Here is a 20776-nt window from a genome sequence, read left to right on the forward strand (position 1 = left end):
GGAAAATTTATAAAATACCAAAAGTGGTAGGAAAGATACGCGTAATATGCAAAAATAAACAAAATATCCAAAGTACAGCGCTCGTTATGATAATTGATAGGAAAAACAAAATTCCGTTTAGGTTTCATCATTTTCGGTTATAACCACAAAAATTCGCATAAATATTGTCCGAATACTGTCTGATTATAATATTTAGCGAATGAAACGAATTGTTGCTTAAACTCTGTCTCTTTAATCACGTTCGAAAAAACTTGAATTTGCATAAAGAAGCAGCTGCGATATTTAAAACGTATTTATCGAAAGAGACTCTACATCGAAGAACGTAAACATTTCATACTACGAATATCAGTATCGACTATTAAACCGAGCCCATCCGCACTCTACGTGTTACGAAACCCCTCCGTTGCGAGCTTTCGAAAGAGACGAGTTCCATGCGAACTCGTAAATCCGGTGAAGCGCAGAATTACAGGGCCTGCGTGTAATCGCACAGCTGCCCACGCAGAAATCGGGGCATCAAACTGGGATCGAGCTGGTCGGTCGAGGGCGAACTTCTCCCACGAAATTGTTTCGCAACACCGGCGGTTCGCTCGACTTGAGAACTTTCACGGGACGTGGCTGAACTTTCTACGCCTTCTGCCGACGATGTTATCGGATCTGAAGATTTATCAGAACGAACGGCCGCTCGAGCGTCACTTAATGAGGTCGAGATGAATTAAGCTGATGATGCGGGCTTTTTCGGAAACAATGGAGCGGTAACGCGAGTACTTTAGGTAATAAGCCTCTCTGTTAGGGTTGGAGAAAGTCCGAAGATGCGAACCTAGCATTGTATTGCCGGAGGGCCCTGTTCGATTACGTTTTTTTAGCTACTTCGTTAGCTGTCGAAAGTTTTGGTAAATGAATTATATGTATAACAGCTGACACGAAAGTTGTGAATATCTACAAAGTTCACGCTTCGATATCCCGAAATGAAAAAGCAATCTCGCAACTTCTAGATTCGAGTTGTAATTTGCGTGGATTTTGTAATCGCAGGTAATCGATCAAGGCTGTACTGTAATTTAGAACGCGGTAGAATATAGGTATGTTTATAAAATATAAATACGCTATATACGGTATGAAACAAGGAATAAATTATTGACACGAATTATCGACAAGGCAAACAGTGCACGCAAATACGAAATATGGATGGAAAGTTACAGGTGCGTTTAAAGTACGAAAAAAGCTACTAACAAGAATTGTAAAGAATTACTGCGGATATTTATGCGTTTATACGCAACGTAACGTACAAAAATCTATTATCGAATTACTCAAGTACAGTACTCGGCTGGCATTTTAGAAAAATCAACAGAATCTTCGTATGAACCTCAGTTTCTTTTATTGCGTTTATTGCCAAACGTACGAATTTGCATAAAGCTCCGCAGCCAAGTAATAATAGAAATTGTAGGAAAGTCACTAAATGTCACGAGAGGGGTAAAACTACACGTGGTGGAAGACGTGTGTATAATAGAGCATATATATATATATTCCTTCTGACGCTGTTACAACGCGATTTCGCACATCGATCAGTGGCGTCAGGACACGAAGGTCGAGCCGGCCGACAAGCCTTCGCTCGTAAATCAATTTCGAGGGTGCACTCGTGTGCGCGTCGATGCATTCCGTAATAGATTTCGACTAAACAGGTCAGAGAGATCCGGCTGTCCTGAAATTTCGGTGTAAACATGCCTGTCCCGTTCGCGGCGCACAAAGCGTCTCAGGAAGATGCAACATCCATTTATGAATGCGGACCTAGTAATTGGACGATGCTCCTCCACGAAGAGGTTGGGGGTTGTCGATCTTGCTGTTCAAAGCGACTGTCATCCACCGAACGCAAGAGTTCATTTAGTAAACCAGCTTCTCAAATCGTGTACAGAATGCATAATGGAAGAGTAAGGGGGAAAAAGTGAAGGAATGTCGCAAAGTAGACAGCTTCGTTGAGAAAGTTTAGTTTCACTATGTTGGTCCATTAGAGGAGGAACAATATTCGACGTATTTAACTGTTTTATGGTTTATAAAACGAAGTTGTTGAAGAGAAAGAAAAAAACGATTAATAAAGTATTAATTATTTTTATCTGTGTCTTGTTCCTGTACTGGCTGGACATTCCCTGTTTCGAACCATTACACTAAATTTTTGAACAAGATAATTTTCGTATTATAATTATTTATTCGCGATAATTGTGCAATTCCAGTTCTCGGAAATAAAATGTGTTTTGAGACGGGAAATCACGAAAAACGATCGTTCCTCGTTTTTTACCCTTTACCTATCGATTCCTGCTTCTTTTAAATTTTATATCTCGCTTCGTTGTATTGTGAATGTTTAATACTAACTTTTGGATCGAAATAATCGCGTCGTGAAATTTTAATCTTCAATATAGAATCGTAAGAAAATTATTTGATCGTACAGATGGTAATTCAGATCCACATTGATCTCGTTAATGTTTTTAACAACAGTAATGGACAGTAAACTGTGGTGGATATGGGACATTAGAATTTGTGAAGTTTAGCGTATTAGTCAAATTGCTATATAATTTTTTAATAAACGTAAGTTTCTCTTATATTTGTATTTATCGGTGTTAAAAAGATCTTGTTATATTTATTTATTTTATTCTTTAATACTCGATAAAAGGAAATGATATTTTTCCTTCTATGCACGATATGTATGAGATTGCTTTCTTTTCGATCGTATAGCATTTGCTATGCATCAGTCTGTGCAACACGTATGAAAAAGATTCGAGTGAAACCTCTGGCGCACATCGAAAATGGAGAAGGCAGCATCGTTCCAGCCAAGACTTTTCTCATTACGGATGTTGAATATATAATCTTCCATCCTATATGCACCATAGTCAGTCCATTCCTCGCTATTATTCAGGCAGATCAGCTTACTCTTTATTCTTTCATTACTTATTATTCACTGTTCGTTCTACATAATGCAGTTTTTCATTTGTTATGAAAAACAAACGAGTAACGTTTATCTTTGTCCACACGATAACGATTTATGTTAATCGCATATATAACAATTAGAAATTTTAAAATTCGTTCGCGTATCGCAAAGCATATGTAAATAAAATTACATGAATTTAAAATCATAGTTTGATTTAAAATAAAGAAGCTCTGTTAAGGCTGTGCGGAAAGTTTTTAGATATCGATATTTTTCAAATTTTACTTTCATTTTTCACTAAAATTATAGAATAAAATTATTTTATATTTCTCTTCAAAAATATTTTGTATAAAATTATTTCTATTATTCCTGCATTTTCAGTAGAAATATCTCGTACAGAACTATCGCTACGTACAAAGTATCTTTCTGGAATTAAATAATTTTACCTAAGCTTCGAATTGCTTAACCCAAGTCCAACAACGCCAGTGCTAAACTAAACGAGCGTTAAATTAAGAATTGCGCAATCTCTTGATGAAATTTACCGTATAGTTTATTACGATAGAGTTTCAAATTGTAGCCCGATCCGATACGTTTATTCATCGTCGATAGTTATGACACCTTTGAAATAGTAATATCAGTATCCATACGCATGATAATAATCCGTGATTAGGACACACGTAACCCGTTCGTTCGTTGTAAGCGGTAAATATACTGTGAACGTTGAAATACGATGAACGTCACTGGGCAATTGCAATTAAATTACCAAGGAAATTAGCCTGCACTGTGGATAATGCATTCGTGAACATAGAGAGTCGCGTTGCACGGACAAACTGACCCACTCTCCGCGTATACAGGGTGTTCCTGCGTTAAATATCGAATTAGGAATTAGTTAGACTTTCGTAACTAGATTAATTCTCTTTATACTTGGCCATTAGATTAGGTTTCAGGCATTTTGCATAAACTTTGATATTTGCTTCTTGCAACTTGTTTCTCCGTTCAAGTATATGTAGCAAATGTTTGTTAAATATTTTTGCTCGATGGAAAGAAAAGGAATATTTTTGACGATCCTGTTCTCTTCGTTTCTTCCTCGCATGTTTGCATCTCTCTCGATATCTTCATTTTTCGAACGCTTTACTCGTAAAAAGCGTGGAATATCGGAAAGGTAGTAAAATTATATCGGATACTAAAACGAGATATTTCAAACTATGCATATTTTAATAATATCAATTCGAATATAATATCCATTTCGCTTTATACGCAGACTTTCGGTTCGTTCTATTATAAAAAAAAAATAAATTCATCAGATTCAAGTCTAAATTGCAGTGTTCTTCGGAAGACAAATTATCACGCGTAAAATATAAAAAGTCCATTTGCAATCTATCTTCTCATCAAACAATTTCCGTACATAATTTTACACCTGTTAAGTTCAATTTTCACTTCCAATTTGTACATTTAATTTAATTTTCACTTTCGAAATAAAGATCCCAACGTTTAATTAAAACTTAACAGCTCTATTTTCAGCCTCACTTACTATTTAAAAAAAAAAAAGAGAAAAAAATTCTCGTTTAAATGGAAATTACAATTTCCCACTTTGCAAGAAGAATCGCCACGTAGAGGAAGAAATATTCCCGAGTTTCCTGGCTGCGCGGAAATTTTTCACGCGGCCGAACAGCAATAAAGCGGAACGACGTGGTCCGCGCTGAACACACGGTATATTCGAAAGATTTACATTTTCCGTCCAGCGGCGGACAATGTTTCACGGGGGGAGGTATGATGGGGCTAAGCGGCCGTGCATCGAAACAATAGCGCGAGACGGTCGCATTTGCGCGGGATGCACACGTATCGCTGCTGCAGTTTCTCGTTATTGTTAGCGCAAGGCACGATACATAAGTGCATGCGACGTTCAAGTTACGCGAAAGCTCTGTCTGGCCTCGTGTTTCCAGTCAGACGGTGCACCTTCCGCGATACAGCCACGAGATTGCATGTTTCGTTGTCTTTCTTGCCTGTGATCGACGCGGTTCGCCTGTTAAACGCCAGTCATTTACCACCACACCTTGTAATTTCTTCTTTCGATCGTTTCTCCTTCTAGGTTAATCTACTTGTTCGTTAAGTGGAAGTTGCTGCAGCGGCGATGCACGAAATTCGACGAAATTAAAACTCGCTGAATTTTTGTACCGTCGCGATGATGACTGACTCGAGAGACTTTGTCGAATAATTGAATCCGTTATTGATTGTTACGGGCATTTTCGACGGGTTAGCGAGGTTTTTGGTTGACTAATGGAAAGTTACAGTTGGCGGATTTAAAGGAATTGAAAGGCAATGACGGAATTTTTTAGTATCGTCGTAACGAACGAATTTGTTTTTGACGAACGATTTAATGTATCGCCTGACGGAGGGTTGCACGCGGTTGAGGAGGTTTTCCGTAACTAATTGTATGCCAGGGTTGAGAGATTTAAAGGAAGTGAAAATATTTCGAGAATAATTTCACTTCGACGAATAATTTAATGTGTGGCTTGACGAAGATTTGTGAGGGATTGGGTAAGTTTTGCTGATAAAATGACCAGTTATCTGGACATTTAGAGTTACGTAATTTGCTTTTGTTTGGCTTCATAGGACTTATCTAAGAGGTTGTAAGAAGCGGTGAAGAATTATTACTGGCAATTTAGCTTCACAGTCTCTATTTAGAGTCGATTGGATATCGTGAAATTTGTAAGAGGGAAGAGGGATTTTATCGAATGGAAAGCCTGTATGGATTTTATAGTTTTCCAGTATTTTGAATTATTGGACATTAAAGCGAATTAATATCGAGACGTTTGTTTGCTAGAAGCGATCAATTTTATCTAGTTAATAGATCTCGCAAACAATTTTTCCTTCGTCTATTTTGTAAAACATATCATCCCCATTTTCGTTGTAAAAAATCTCATCCTAATATAAATACATTTTATTCGATTAAAAAAAAATTTAATCATATTTTGTCGATAAATCGAAGAAAAATGTATGGATTATGATGTTAATCCACGATGTGTTACAATGAAGTCAGTAAAGCGTGGCGTGGCAACTTGGATCTCTTTGTACGCGTCAGCTGCTCCTTTATTTGTCCAAGAAGAAGGATTTGCCCGTGTTAACAGAGCTTCTACCTGGTAGCGTCTTATCCGTCTTCCCGCTCATGACGGCTAGCTTCTTGTAAACAATTTCGTTTCCTGTTCCTCGTGCACCGCGGAACGCTATTTCCCCGGAGGCAAGCTGCAGGAAATCGAAGAGACAGCGACGGAAGAAATAGGGGACAATTTTTCAGAGAAGTTCAGAGCCGCGAAGTAACACCGTGAAACTATACGGCAAGTCGTATATACAGACGTTCGAGGGTTGAAATACGTTCCTTCGCTTTCCTTGTACCTCCCACTCCATCTTTCTATTCAATAACTTGCAAAATGACTTATTACGTTTGAGCGTACGGGATGTCGTTTCCATCGAGTTCCAATTTGCCGAACAAATACCAACCAATTTGTCCATATTCTACTGAACTATGGAGAAAAGCAATAATTGCGAACAAGTATCAAACGGCGTTCTTTGTATCTTTGAATATTTAGCCGAATTTACATTGTTCACGTTGGAGGATCACTGGTGCTTAAAAGGACGTTTTTCGCGGTGAAACGTGCATGGCGAAACAATGGAAATGCGGCTTTACTCGCTGCTCGACCAAACTACCTGCCTTTATCTTCGACCGCTGTTTGTACTTTAAATATTTCAAGATTTGTTGGTTGATTCATCGTCCGTATCAATACGTTTTGCATAATTTTGCACGAAGTAAGTTAGGAAACAATATTTGCCGGATTCGTCGGACAGATATTGCCAGTTACCAGCGTAAGTTATGTAAAACACGTTCGTTTCCTCGGTCGTTCCATTCAACCGATGATGTGAAAATTGCATAGGGTTACGTAAGCGTGGGAATAGTATAGCGAGATGGATTTTAGCAGCGATGGGAATACTACGGCTCTTTGATTTACTTGTTCCGCCGGATTGCCACGATTGTTGTATAACCAGCGAAATATCGTAGGAAGCTTTATTTCGTTACCAAGTTAATCACATTGACCTCTATTCCCATACTTTCTCGATCAATGATAAGTCATTATAAATTCTAATATCGATAGCGAGCAACTAAAACCCTATTGTATTTATTATCAACGGTATATCAATATTATAGTGGGCTGACGTTTGTAGCGATTGTTTGGACCGTACGATGCTGTGTTATTTTTTAAAGAATTCCTCCCATCAAACCACTTTTACGTGTCTTCTATTTACTATTTTTATTACGTATATTTAATACTAAAATCACGTAAGAACTAACGAAGAACATATTACATTTTTAAACTCTTCCTCTATAAAGCATGAAAAATGTGACTTGCTGCGCGTCAGTCTTCTGTGATCTTCGCACAATCTTATTACACTAAAAATAATCTAACGATCGTTGCAATTAAGATGGAAATAATTCGAGTAACATGTACACCAAAGAAACAACGCTTTACTTTAATCGTTTTATTTTAATTATCAACGTGTACCAAATTCACCCCTGTTACTATCAAAAATTCAAAAACGATAAAGGCACGTAAGATGGTATCATCACAGAATGTGTAAAGAGAGGACGAATAGAGTAACAGAGATATGTAATAATAGGGAGGCACATTTGCATAATGGCGGTTCGCCATTCGCCCCGTTGGCCGGTTGGCCAGGGGGCTGCGGCGAATTGTGTCGTCGAATTGCCAAAAGCTGGTGGAGCAAGTAGACGCCCTCCTAGCGGTGCATGGCAATTCGTCGTACCTGACCAATTGATCCTTCTGCAGAATGCGTTTTCATAGAAACGGTGTCTGTTGCTTTTGCAGGTCGAGGCCGGTGACGTCATACTCAGGGTGAACGAAGTCGATGTCAACCGATTCAGTACTAAAGAAGGTAAGAAGACCGACCTGCTTTAGCCCCTCTCTTTCTCTCTCTCTCTTTCTCTCGCGCTCGCGATATAATGCACATTCGCCCAAGTGCACTCGTTCTCTCTTCTCTCCCCTTTCCTCCCCCCTTTCATGGTTCCTCCTCTTTTGCCCCTGTTTGAAACGTACAACCTTTTTGTCCGCGATATAACGTATCGAATGGTCGCAGGATTTGTATTCTCACGTTCTGTGATCGAGATTTGGCAATCGACGAAGATTAATGTTGCGTTTAAAGATCAGAACTATCGTCGAATAAAGGGCAGCAGGACTGCGTTTTCAGTGACTCGTATCGATAGTCAAGTTGAAGCGAGATATATGTTTCATCAGCTACGATATTCGTATTATGTTAAAAAGTCAAGCAATGCCATTTATTTTAAGCAAATGTATCGTACTAAGTACACCCCGTGGTGTTGGAATATCGACGCGAGTCACTGGTACATGAACTTCATTTATCGAAACTATCCCAAATTTTAGTCGATGCCGGAGACAATATCGCAGACAATGCAAGATAGGAAGGAATCTTTTGTTCATACACTATCCAAAAATCATTGAGATCTTGGAATATGCACCGCTATAAGTTTGTAAAACTTTTATGTGGAAGATTTTGATCGCTCTGGTAGTTTGGTTGGTAAAAATCGAGAAACTTGATTTACACGGTGATGATTCTTTGGTGAAATTAGTAAGTAGTTTATCAATCTCATCCATAAATTCGCAAGGAACTCGATTACTCGCTCAAACTGAATCAATCATTTACCCGAGTTCTCGCCGAAATAAAATCTGCCGGTGCAGAAAACGAAAACTTGGAAGATCGACGTGATCAACTTTCTCGTAATTGCGGTACAATTCTCGAACGTCCAGGGAGTTAGATGGAAAATAAGAAAGAAAAGGGGAAAAAGCGAGAAAGAACGTAGATCGATCGAGTGAAAGTCGGTTCGCGCTTTATCCCACGATTGTTCTTGCACGGAAGGTCAATGAAACTCGCGCTCGGGCGTGAAAAAATCGCGGACGTTTGGCTTTTCGACCGTAAAACAACAGGAAAACGCAACCGTTCCGACCTGAAGATTCACGATTCGACGTTTCGCCGCGCGTTTCACGCGGAGATGGCAATAATTCTCGAGGGACGACCATTTTATCGGGATTTATTGGGAATATATACCGACTGGCTGGATTTTCCATAAAACACCTGAGAATGCCTGGGAAATTTATATCGTGATTTCCGGCGGAAGCCGTCTGACGCAAGATTTCACGGTATCTGCTCGAGTGTAGAGAAATCGAAAGTTCAGCGATAACAAGAGCAAACAGACGATTTCGCACGAACAGTCGTTTAATTGTTAAATTACTTTGTTTACTGAAAACAATGAGAATACTTCTACGAAGATTAGAACAGAATTCCTATAATACTTATATATCGTCGTTGCAATACAACAAAGATATAACTAGATATTTGCAAATTTTTTAGATAAATTTTTTAGATAAATAAAGTTAGATAATTTTTAAAATATCCACTGAATGGCGGTTTATTGAAATATTCGTTGTTGGTAGTCGCATTTCGTAGGAAGTTAGTTTTTAGTCGCAGTTAGTCGCAGACATACTTAAAAGTAAGTAGAGAATGCAAACAGTGTTGTTTATCCCAACATTATAAAACATTCCCTTCGCTATTTAATTACAAGTTTAGTCGCTAAATGAAATTGATCTTCTTGATCTCCTGAGAAATCACCTTTTTCCAGTTGCACCATTGATGCACTGGAACGGTGATCCATTGTACGCAATTAAAATGATCACATCTGACAATGTATTATTTGGAAAATAAAGCAAACCAGAGTTTTGTCATTTAGTCCATATAATACAACTTCATCTAAAAGGTGAAAAACACAGGGAACTTCGGATATTTCAACGCATCTTGAAAAAAGGAAAAATTACAGTTGGGATGTTTTAACTAAATACAACAGTATATTATTTGAGATACGTACGATTCTTTACCAATTAATACAATCAATACAGTTGTTTATTATTCCAACGAAGAATCTTATATTCATATATTCAAGCGAACCGCGGAAGCTATAATAATTATGAATGGTTTCCAAATGCAGTAAAATGTCACTATGTATACGTATATGTTGAATATTTCCAGTCTATATAAGATATAAATACTATCTCGGAGGAGCGCTTGCAAAGCTTGCAGCAGAAATCGAATCGAAGTCATCATTTTCTATGAATATTTACCATTTATGTATATTGAACGTCTTCCAAGAATAATATCAGTGGCACATGCAAGGAGATCACGATTAAACGAGAAGACTCTGCGAGATATTCTATATTTAAATTATATTCAAGAATTCGATGAAATATCACGATGTTCGTTTCGTTCTGTTTGCGTTTTGTCCCGTCAGTATGGTTTCGATCTGTTCGTCCGATTTACGCGGTATCAAATAAAATTCATAAGAAGTCTAACACGCGATGGCTATAGAAATAGAACTGGATAACACGAAGGAGAATCGTATACGTAAGTTTACCTCATTCAGATTAGAAATAAATGAGACACTGTTTTTGCTTGACCCTAGTTTAACCTTTCGATCTGTCAAGTGTCCCATTCGTCACGCAAAAATTATTTATTCATAGAAAGAATCGAGATGCGAGTAATAAGCGTCGACGAGACGCGATAGAAGTTACAAGGAACGGAATTAAATAAAATTTTATTCGTTTATACTTGGCAGTTTTATCGATAGATCTTGAGACACGGTTCGTTATCGTATGGATTACGTTTTGGTTAATTTTGTTCAACATTTATAACATTGTTTTAAAAAATGGTTAATAGAATATGGTATAGAAGTTGCACATTTTTGTTGGCGACTTACCGCTGTTGTATATTTTATGATTCGTATCTCTTCATAGTCTATCTCATGCATTTTCGACGCATCATTTATTCTCAGCTCTAGCTTGCTCCCCATAATTTAAATTTCTAATTGAATAATACATATGCATGAGGGGAATATCTTGAAAACTATAAATTTGTAAGATTCTCAAAGAAATATTACGAGCATTAGACGAAAATTTGTGTCTAATTGGAGCACCGAGAACCATAGTGATTTAAGTCGGTCTATTACTCGCTTTTATAAAATAACGTTCTATGTTTACGATTATGCAAAATTCATTACGTTTTTTAAAATTGATAAAGACGTGCCGCAACAGATATTATTAGATTACGAATTTTCATGCAAATTCCCGACCACAAAAAGAAGATAGGACTTAGATAAATATTTCATTTACCTTCTAATAACGAGTATTCACTTCAGTATTTTGTATATTTTCTTACGTATATCCTGGCTGTTTTTTTTACAAATTCCAATTTCCTGAAAATGCATAATGAACGAAACTAAATGATACCTGGATGACGATACCTTTAAAAGTTGAAATACGTGACTAAGTATAAATTCTCAGATTCTCCGCTATATATACACCGCTATCGTTTTCAATTCACTAATTCTAGAAACGAAATCATCGCTCATTCGTAAAAATAATAACAATAATAATAATAAACGAAGGAAGAGAAAACTCGGGAAAAAGCTAGAAAACAAAACGTTGAAGCAATCGGTTCGCGATGTCCAATGACGAGGAGAAAGCAAAGTTAAACGAGATTCGAGAAAGAAATTTCATTCAGGCGACCTTTCCACCATGAGACGGCGAACAGTCAAACGAAATTACAAACGAACTGGACTCGAACTCACAAGTAATTCGAAGCAAAAATCGAGTTAAGATGGTCGTTGGATTACGTTAGACCAGAGGAACGAAAGAAGGCGGAGGTTTTCTTTAGAAGCAACGAAGTTTGTCAAAGTTTCCATTCTTTACAGACGTCCATCTCTCGACGAATTTCTTGCGCTTATTAGGATCGCGTTGGTAATTTCGTGCACGGGGGTGAAACGTCGACCATGCAGGTCATTAGCGAGAATTTTACGATGACACGGCGCTAAATTTGCGCCGTGCACGCGAAATGGGACACTTGATTGACTGTATTACCGGTTGCTCGCGAATGCTGTCCGCTGCATCAAACCAAACGATCCTTGCTCAATTTTATATCGACGATACAGTTACCCTTTTGGCCGTCTACTATCCATTTTGCAATTCTGTCAGAATTTTCTTTCTTTCTGTTAAACGTTGATGATTGAACATAACGTCAGTCTAGTTGGTGGATTTTTTAATCCGAAAATTGTAGCTTGTTAATTGGAAGAGATCGATTAATTCGTCGTTCTGATCGCCCATGTGTCTGGGTCATAATTATCTCTCCGTTCACAGGTCTTCTATACTTTTACATATCGCCTTATTCGTTCTATAAAATTGGATTTTATAATTCATTGTCTAATCTCGTAATTGTAAACGTTTCTCGTTAAGAGACGGTTCAAGGGATGTAGGAAATGATTCTGTGCTTTGCATCTATTAATCTATTAATACAATATATTTTTAACTTAAGAGACACGTCTGAAATTAACGTAAAAACACATCTTTTCTTTTAAACTGAAGTTATTTATAAATCATCGAATAGAAAGTCTTATAGAGGATTTCTTTAAGTTTCTAATATTAATAAAATAATATTCCAAATAAGGCGTGAATATAAAATTGAAGCAAATTCAACAATTCTTTCTCCGATACCATGAATGAACATTAAAATAGATACTATTTGGTTACTAAAACAAAATAGATAGAAATATTGGGCTGTTTACTAGAATAAAAATAGATACTAGCTTCTTTGCTAGAATAGAAATAGTGGTCAAGTTGACGAATAGTTACCACCCTCTGACCGATTTCGATGGCCTTGAAATGTGATGTCAAGATCGTCTGATGAAGATTCTGGGCAACATTTTCCTATGCATGTAACGGGTGGTTGGTTTTAGTTTTTTACGAGCCACACGCAAAAGTATGTTTGGTATCGTACATCCATGTACGTATGTATTCCGCGTGAAGCTGTCGATGAGTTACGTCCTTATGAATTCTAACGGGATATTTTTAATATCTTCATAGTGACGTAATAATAATAAATAATTCCAGTCACAGAATTCCAAGTGGAAAAGAGTTGGCGAGGTTGAGCTATCTAAATGATGTCAGCCGGCGTGGCCAATACCGATAATCATAATGGTGCGACTAAATCAACGCGGTTATAATTTGGGCACACAAGTGAATATCCGAGCAATAATTATAATATACAAATATTACACCTAATGTACAATTTTTTGTACATCACTTTTGCGTATAATTGAAAAATTAAAACTTCCTATATACGTATAGGAAGAAGTTTTTTCGAAATGGAGAGCTCGACAAGATATTTCAAGGGGATGGAAATCGGTGAGGAGGTAATCGTTCGACACCTTCACCGAAATAAATACTTGAAACAAATGATTGACTATTTGCGTCTGTTTGTATTATAAAATGTATATTGTCATATTTATGTATATATATTATTTATAATTTAAATTATAAAATACAAGACGCCTATGAGGCTGAAAAGATTAATACAATTCGCAATACAAAGAATCTCGGAGCAAAGTCCACAAAATAAGAAAGCGAAAGAATAAATCGAACGTAGCGGCGAGGAAATTAAAATTCCGGAAGTGGCACGAACCAGCGGCAATCCCCGTTTCGCGGAGGCTGGCACAAGGAACAACAGCGATATCGTGTAACCGAGCGTAAAGCGGCCCAAGCATCGCAATATCGGCCAGCCTCGTGTTTCCTCTGGTTCCCCGTTTAATTTGACAAGCTGACATCGCAGACAAACACGAAGCGATATTTCAGTTCCGTGAACCGTGAACTCGCGTTTGTTCGACTCGGCACGGCGCGTTTGCGTTTCGCGGATATAATTGGTAAACTTGGCCGGGCTGCTGTTCGGAAATGGAAGATGCTGGAGATGCCTCGTCCTACGGGGCGTCCGCTTTACGGGATTGAAGGACGGTGAAAGTTTATCGAAAGCCTTTGCAACCGGGTAAATTTGTTCTTCGAGGGTTTCGGAGGCCTTTCTCCGAGCGCTTTTCAGGTATCGACAAGATTTAGACGTCTTTGAAGCTCTTTGTTGCTCCATTGTCTTCCTTCTGTTCGTAGAAATTGCAGTTTTCGTGGAAGACGTTTTTTCATCCGAAGATTAAGATCTGACCTCTCTTCCTCTTAGGTTCGAAAGCCTCTTAACACTCGTTTTTCCAGCTTAATTTTACTCCTTTCTTTTTTTTTCTTTAAAATCCTTACCCCTTTTTGTTTCTTTGATGTTCTACAAATATTTCCAAACTTTGATTCATTTGGACGATCGGAAACATAGAAACAGATAAGCGATAGATCTATGACATTTGTGTCGTAGCGAGAGACACACAGTTTATGTGTATATTATACGAAACATTTTGAAATCTCGTTAGCAATTAGATAGGAGTATCGTGATTATATCGGGGCAATTTGAAACGCAAAGGCAAAGATCAGAAAATATTTGAATTAGTACATTTAATACAATTAATACATACGTTGTATATTATTACAATAGTATAATAATTATGCATATACTAATAAACCACAATATGTAGCGAGATCACTCTATCACTAATTGTATGTTTAAGACAACTGTTCAAGCTGTATACTAATTTTTATCAATGTCGTGTAACTTCCAGTCTCTACACATTTCTAGAATGCTTTCAAATTTTGCTACTACAATCGCTGCAGTCTCGTTGCAGCGTCAATGGAATTTCAAAAAGTTTGGTACAATGCGCGTAATACGTTCATAAAAAGATTCTGTAGCAAGCATTCGAATACTTTGACGAGTCACTGTAAACCATTTCACTCAACGGTGCACAGAATGTTTTCTACTTCCATAGACGGTTTGAAGGTAAAAGAAAGAGCCAAAGCTGCAGAATTTCTTTTAGCAGATGTTTCCCAGCATTTCCGCAATCTCCAGTAGTCGGGATATTCCAGGTAGGTGGAGGTTTTACACAAATTCGAGGTTTAATTAAACCGACCTATCTGGGCATACCGTCTTGTCCGTCCGAAGCGTATATTCTTGTCATCTCTTTCGTCTAAACCCATCCTCGTCCTATCCCGTTAACGCGTCATGCTAAAGTTTCCATTTTGCTGGCGTTAAAACCGAGTTCCACACGGAACGGTTTAACCATCGTGCAAAATTGCGACCCAGGGCCATCCTTTTCGTCAGGAGAAGGTCGTTTCTCTCGTTAATCTCAAGCAGGAAGGCGGCTAGCCTCTCCGAAAACAGCGTAACGGACAACGTTCCCGTAAATTCCGTTTGCAAACACGTGACAACTCGGTTTAACCGTAGTTTTTATCTCTCTTTCTCTTTTACTGTAGGGGACAAGTACAAGTAGGCAGGAAGTAGACGTAGATACCAATCAAGTTTAACCGTTGATTTCAATTATTCACTATATTATTTACTATAATAATATAATTATTTACTATATATAATCCGTGTACCGCAAGGATGTATAATAAATAAAGTGGACGTAGAAGTAGCGGACAAGATTTTACAAAACAGTTTGTATTTTAGAAGAGCAATGGATTGTACATTCTTCCGTCCGCTACTGAATATAACACTAGTATCTACAATACTAGTTCGATTAACCCCTTTGTTCATGATTCATGATTCACGATACGCTTTGGACGAGATATCTTTCCACGCAATGTGGTTCATGCGATGCTTCGAAGGAAACATCGCGCGATTCCGTCTTTCAACGTTTACGACTGGAAGTCGCTCATCGGTCGTTGTCTCGTGTATATCCTTTTACCATGCTTTGAATTATTTCATGCGATATTTTCTTCATTCAACATTCCTAACCCCTTTCACATTCACAAACGCAGTGTCTCACGAACTGATTTTTATGCGAATCGTTGCACGAGATATCTCGTATGTCTTTCCATTATCTTGCATCGCATGAACGACATTGCGTTGCAAGATATCTCTGCCGAAGCGCGTCATGAATCATCAACAACACTGTCTGGCAAGATATGTACATATTTCGTACTCTAATGCGAGGTGGTCAATCGAACTGGTGCTACCGTTATATCCACTAGCGGATAATAGAAAATTCAAAGCTTGCCAAACAATTCACTCGTGTGTACACACATATCAGTAAATTCTATATTAAATATTTTTCATCGTATCGCACAACAATCAGCTATTATGCAGTATAAATAATATTTATTTGTTTCTCTTTTCAAGTTCAATTTGTGTTTGTCAAATTTTGCCCGCTACCGTACTTCAATTTCGTCTATTGTGTATCCTCGTAGTACATAGATTACTTCGTAAATGATTGAACTCAATATTTACATCTTTATGTAAACAAGCCGTATTTTCGCTATCTCGTGTTTATTCCTATTACCACTAACTATGTCTATTCCATTTATTTCTGTCCGTGAATGTATTCCTTCTGTTCTACGTTTCCCATCCTACGACTCTTTGGCCAACATCTTTCCTGACTGGTGTGTTTCGTCGTTTTCTGTTTCAGTGCTGAAATGTCTGCGGCTCTCGTCGGATCCCGTCACCCTGAAACTGCGAAGGGGTAAGTCAAGTGCGTCTACGAATTCTTTTATTCGCGCGAACAGCGATGTCGAGTTGGCTGCAAGTTCGGTTATTGAGTTGCGACGAGGGAATGCAATCGAGTTTCAGCTTGGGTGGTTTTCGAAATTCTGATCGGCGAATATCGAAACGTTCGTTGGCCATGATTATTGGCTTAAGTGGTTATTAGTTCATGAGGATCATCGATGATTCAGGCGGTTAATAGAGAGGCTTGATCAACGCATTAATCGAATTTTTCCGATTATCAGTCGCGTTAGAGATTATATCGCCATTGATTCGTGTTATTTTCTTAGACCTGTGACAGATATTATTTACACGGATTTACTGATTGGATTAATTGACTTGGATTGTAACGTTAAATTAATTCCGAATTAATTTTGATGTTGGAATTATTGGCAGTATTATGATTTAAACGAAACACAAACTGTAATGAAATTTACATTTGAATTTCAGCACCGATTCAAATTGGGATTGAATATTTTATGTCGTAATATGGAAGAATTTCTGGAATTTAATGCCTCTTAAGATTACATCGATTTTCAATCAATTTATGAAACCACTTGACACATTCGCTATTAATTGAAACTGATGACGATTCATTTGGAGAATCGAAATTTTGTTCGTGTGAAATATCTTCGTTTTAACTACAAATAATAATTCTTTCGTTACATTGTCTGCTCTAATTGATCTGTACGAATCACTCTATCGAAAACTATAGAGCTTAAAATACAATAATTGCGTTATTCAAATGATTTACTCGATGCGACAGGCATCAGCAGCAGTGTAGTATTTTGAAACAAACGATAATTTCTAAAACTAGTGAAGAATGATTAATGGTAACGATAATCAACAGGAATTATGCATCGAAGGCAGACATAGCTCAGCTCGACGTTGAACGTAGCAAGATTAGTCTGTCTTTGAACCTCATTGTCACTGTTCTAGACATAGTCTGAAATAAGATTTTCCTCGTTACAATACCGGCACGTGATTAATCCTCTCTGCAGATGTACGAGTTCCCAGTTGTGAATATCAAATATTCTTTAGCTGCTGAATAGCAAATTATTTTCACGTTAAGTTCGTTATTTTATTAATGAGAATCAGAATATAGTTTTGAAGTAGCGCTTTAACGAAAAAAGGATGTCAATGGTACGAATATATTTATTCTAGGATTTATACGATGATAAGGATTCTTTTAGAGATTGCCATAGAATAATAAGATAGCGATAACTCGTTGTTAAAGCTTATTCGCGTTATCGTTAAAAATCTCAGGTTGAAATCATTTTATTGTCATATTTATATCACTGTAGAAGGATGAGACGCTAATATCGGAGCTTAGGAAACTAATTATTTTAGTTTGGAAAATTATTACTTGGAGACAAAGCTCGTATGATTTTACGATTAACGAACACTTTTATACTAGTAGATTTTTTCTTATTAATTACAGAATTTCTTAAAAACCTTCTATCTTATCGTGCAATAGTTTCAGTCGCAAAATATACATCGTTAATTACGTATCATAACAGTTTGCCAACATGAACAAATTAATTATTTCTCATATTTTAATTTCTTGAAATACTCCATTTTTCGACCACACTACCCTAACAAAAAGAACAAAAGGATAAAAACAAAAAGAAAAAAAGGAAGATTCTATGTAATTCTATGTAAAGAGATCGTACTACTACATGCCGCATAAAATTCGAACCATTCGATACAATTTGCCACTATTCTTCATTGGTTCTCTAGATTTTATTACAACCTAACGAAGCTTGAAAAGAAGAAGACTTTTTCAAGAGAAAGATTTCTATAAAATCTGCAACAACAAATATTTCTCAAGAATAGTGTCAGACCTACAGTTCCATAGAGATTGGATTAATAAAGTTGTTCCAGTGAGAAGAAAACTTATAGCGTATTTTATTAGCGATTCTCAGATTCGCCAATCTCCGATCGTTGGTACATGATTACGTTCGCCATTCGCAAGATCCGCTTTCGTCGGTGAAAGTGTAGAGGAGTAGGGAGAAACCGAAAGAAATATCGGGTGGACCGCGTTCTCGACGGTGCACGCGTTCCATCGATAAGCGTAATCGGCGGTGTGTGTGGGCGGCGAACTTCTTGGCCGGTTTTCCGATCGTCTGGAATCCAAGGCGCGTATTCCTGCAACGCGCACGAGCCAACTCGCGCATTCCTCTCGGGTGGATCCTCGCGGTCGAAAGTACGCTCGGAATGCGAAGGAAGCTCACGTGTTTCGGCTGCTGGCAAGTTCCGCTTTCTCGTCCATGTATGACTGGAATTTTCTAGTTAAACGTACTTTTCGCAACATTCGGATCAACCCTTTGTAATTGGATGGTCTTTTCGATTGGCGAGGAAAACAAATTGAAGATAACAGGTGAGAAACGTGATAATACAGATATATTGTAGCTTTATTTATCCGTCAAGATGGGACGAAAGTAAATTGTAGACTAGGAAACGTATTCGCAAACTCATCTGGTGTGTGGATGATGAAAATAAATACAGTCAGTGAATAAAATATTGGCATAGGCTTTAAAATGGAATAACTGTTTTAAAAACGGGTGCAAAGGATTTGAAGTTGGAGAAGCTAGACAAATTGCTTCGTTAAATGACGTGTATAGGAAATTTTGGGAAAATTAAAATTGGTGGGAACGAAGGGAAAGATTTCTCTTACACGTCATCAAGTGAACCAATTCCTTTAGTTTCTCAATAAAGCTCGAGTGGTTCGGTTCAATCTTAAAAAAAGTTATGTTGTTTCAAATATAACTACGAATTATATACGAATAATATACTTTTGTGACTGACTGTAAGTAAGATGTAGGTATAGTACTCGGCTATATACATTTCTCACGTCGTATTCATATTGAACTGAAGTTGAAAATGCATCGATTACTATGGAGAAAGTGCCTTTCGTAAATGTTACTCCACTTCCTTAATCAACGTGATTCATAAATCAAAGTAATATTCGTCGATTAAATTGCATCTGGAATTACACGCGCTACTGCATTTTCCTTTAACGGAAACCGTTATCCAAATAAAAATACTATAAATACACGTGTGATGCACATTGTACGTAGACAACCTTTCACAATTTTCATTTTCTCCAGTTTCTTTTAATCGGCATATCCGATTTATAAATTAAATTGATATTTATCAACGAAATTACTTTTGAAAGTACACGTTGTAATATATTTTTCAGAGGAAATCGTTATCGGAGTTGAAATACTACAGGCACATGTGATGCACTTTCTCTCTCTCTTCATTACGAAGCTACTCTTCGTAATTTACCATTTTATCCTACTTCCTTTAATCAACGTGTTTCATAAATTAAATTAAATTAATATCGTCGACATTGCATTGGAAATTAACGCCTTTAACACCTTTTTAAAATGAAAATTATAGTCGAGACACGTGTATATGACACGCGTTCTTAGTCTTATTTTCGCAATTTTACTTCCTTCTCAGTAATCAACGAAATTGGTATATCCGATCCATGTTTAGAAAGAAAGCGGCACTCGAAATTACACTTTACGTGCCTTTTTGAAGAAATTATACGGACCCAACATTTTCTCGACTTTCTAAATCAAAGTAAACGTTAATACGCAAATTTAAGGATACGTTTACTGTTCCACGTTGTTTGCCTTAGCATTGTTCAATTTATTTATTATTAGACAAAATGCATTACGAATTAATAATATCAATAATATCGATACCATAATAGACAAAGTAGAATGCGATCATATGTTATTACACGGATAAATCGTGTAAAATAAATACGGAAAAGTTAAATATATGAAAAATTCGCAAAAGATTTGAAATAATGTAATCGTTAGACTATCTAGAAACCTAGGCGACGAAAGAAATTTCTATTTACTGATATTCGTCACATACGAATCTGAATTTTTCCAAACACGTGCAATCCACTGATTGTTGCACGTAGAAAGCCAATTGACCTGGGACATTGTCAGTGTGTTAAAATCCGGTAAGTACACGGACATGCGATACAGGCAGACAGTTGGCCACGTTGCGTGAGTAGAATCATTGTGTAAACTTGCCAGGGGACCAGATACGATGTTACCTCACAGAACCGTCGTGTTTAGCCGATTTACACCGGATTATCGTTATCAGTGCATGCGCACCTTGAATTCATTCGATGTTAGAGGTAGGTTCTAGCCGCTCTGCTGTCCCGACTAATGAAGTCCGCGTTGAACAACCTGATGGCCCTGTTGAATCATTGCTCCCTTCATTCAGTGTACGATAGGAATAGCCCCTTTGATAAGCTAATCCAGATACGGTAAGGAACGATGGAATGGAATGGATCAGAATCGTAGAATC

At 37.4% G+C, this 20776-nt stretch overlaps 1 protein-coding gene across 8 annotated transcripts in view; it reads left to right on the forward strand.

The window, feature by feature from the left end:
• Positions 1-20776, forward strand: part of Efa6 (Exchange factor for Arf 6) — an 82284-nt gene that overhangs the window by 43243 nt on the left and 18265 nt on the right. For 5 of the 8 annotated variants that reach the window (XM_076624843.1, XM_076624841.1, XM_033334944.2 and 2 more), the window contains exons 2-3: positions 7789-7855; positions 16365-16418. In XM_076624843.1, coding sequence (XP_076480958.1) covers positions 7789-7855; positions 16365-16418 — 121 coding nt within the window. The remainder of the gene's footprint in view (positions 1-7788; positions 7856-16364; positions 16419-20776) is intronic. The other 3 variants (XM_076624844.1, XM_033334948.2, XM_076624845.1) reach the window with 2 other exon arrangements.

The sequence above is a fragment of the Bombus vancouverensis genome, chromosome 15 (genome assembly GCF_051014615.1).
Source record: "Bombus vancouverensis nearcticus chromosome 15, iyBomVanc1_principal, whole genome shotgun sequence".
In the NCBI taxonomy this organism is placed as follows: domain Eukaryota; kingdom Metazoa; phylum Arthropoda; class Insecta; order Hymenoptera; family Apidae; genus Bombus; species Bombus vancouverensis.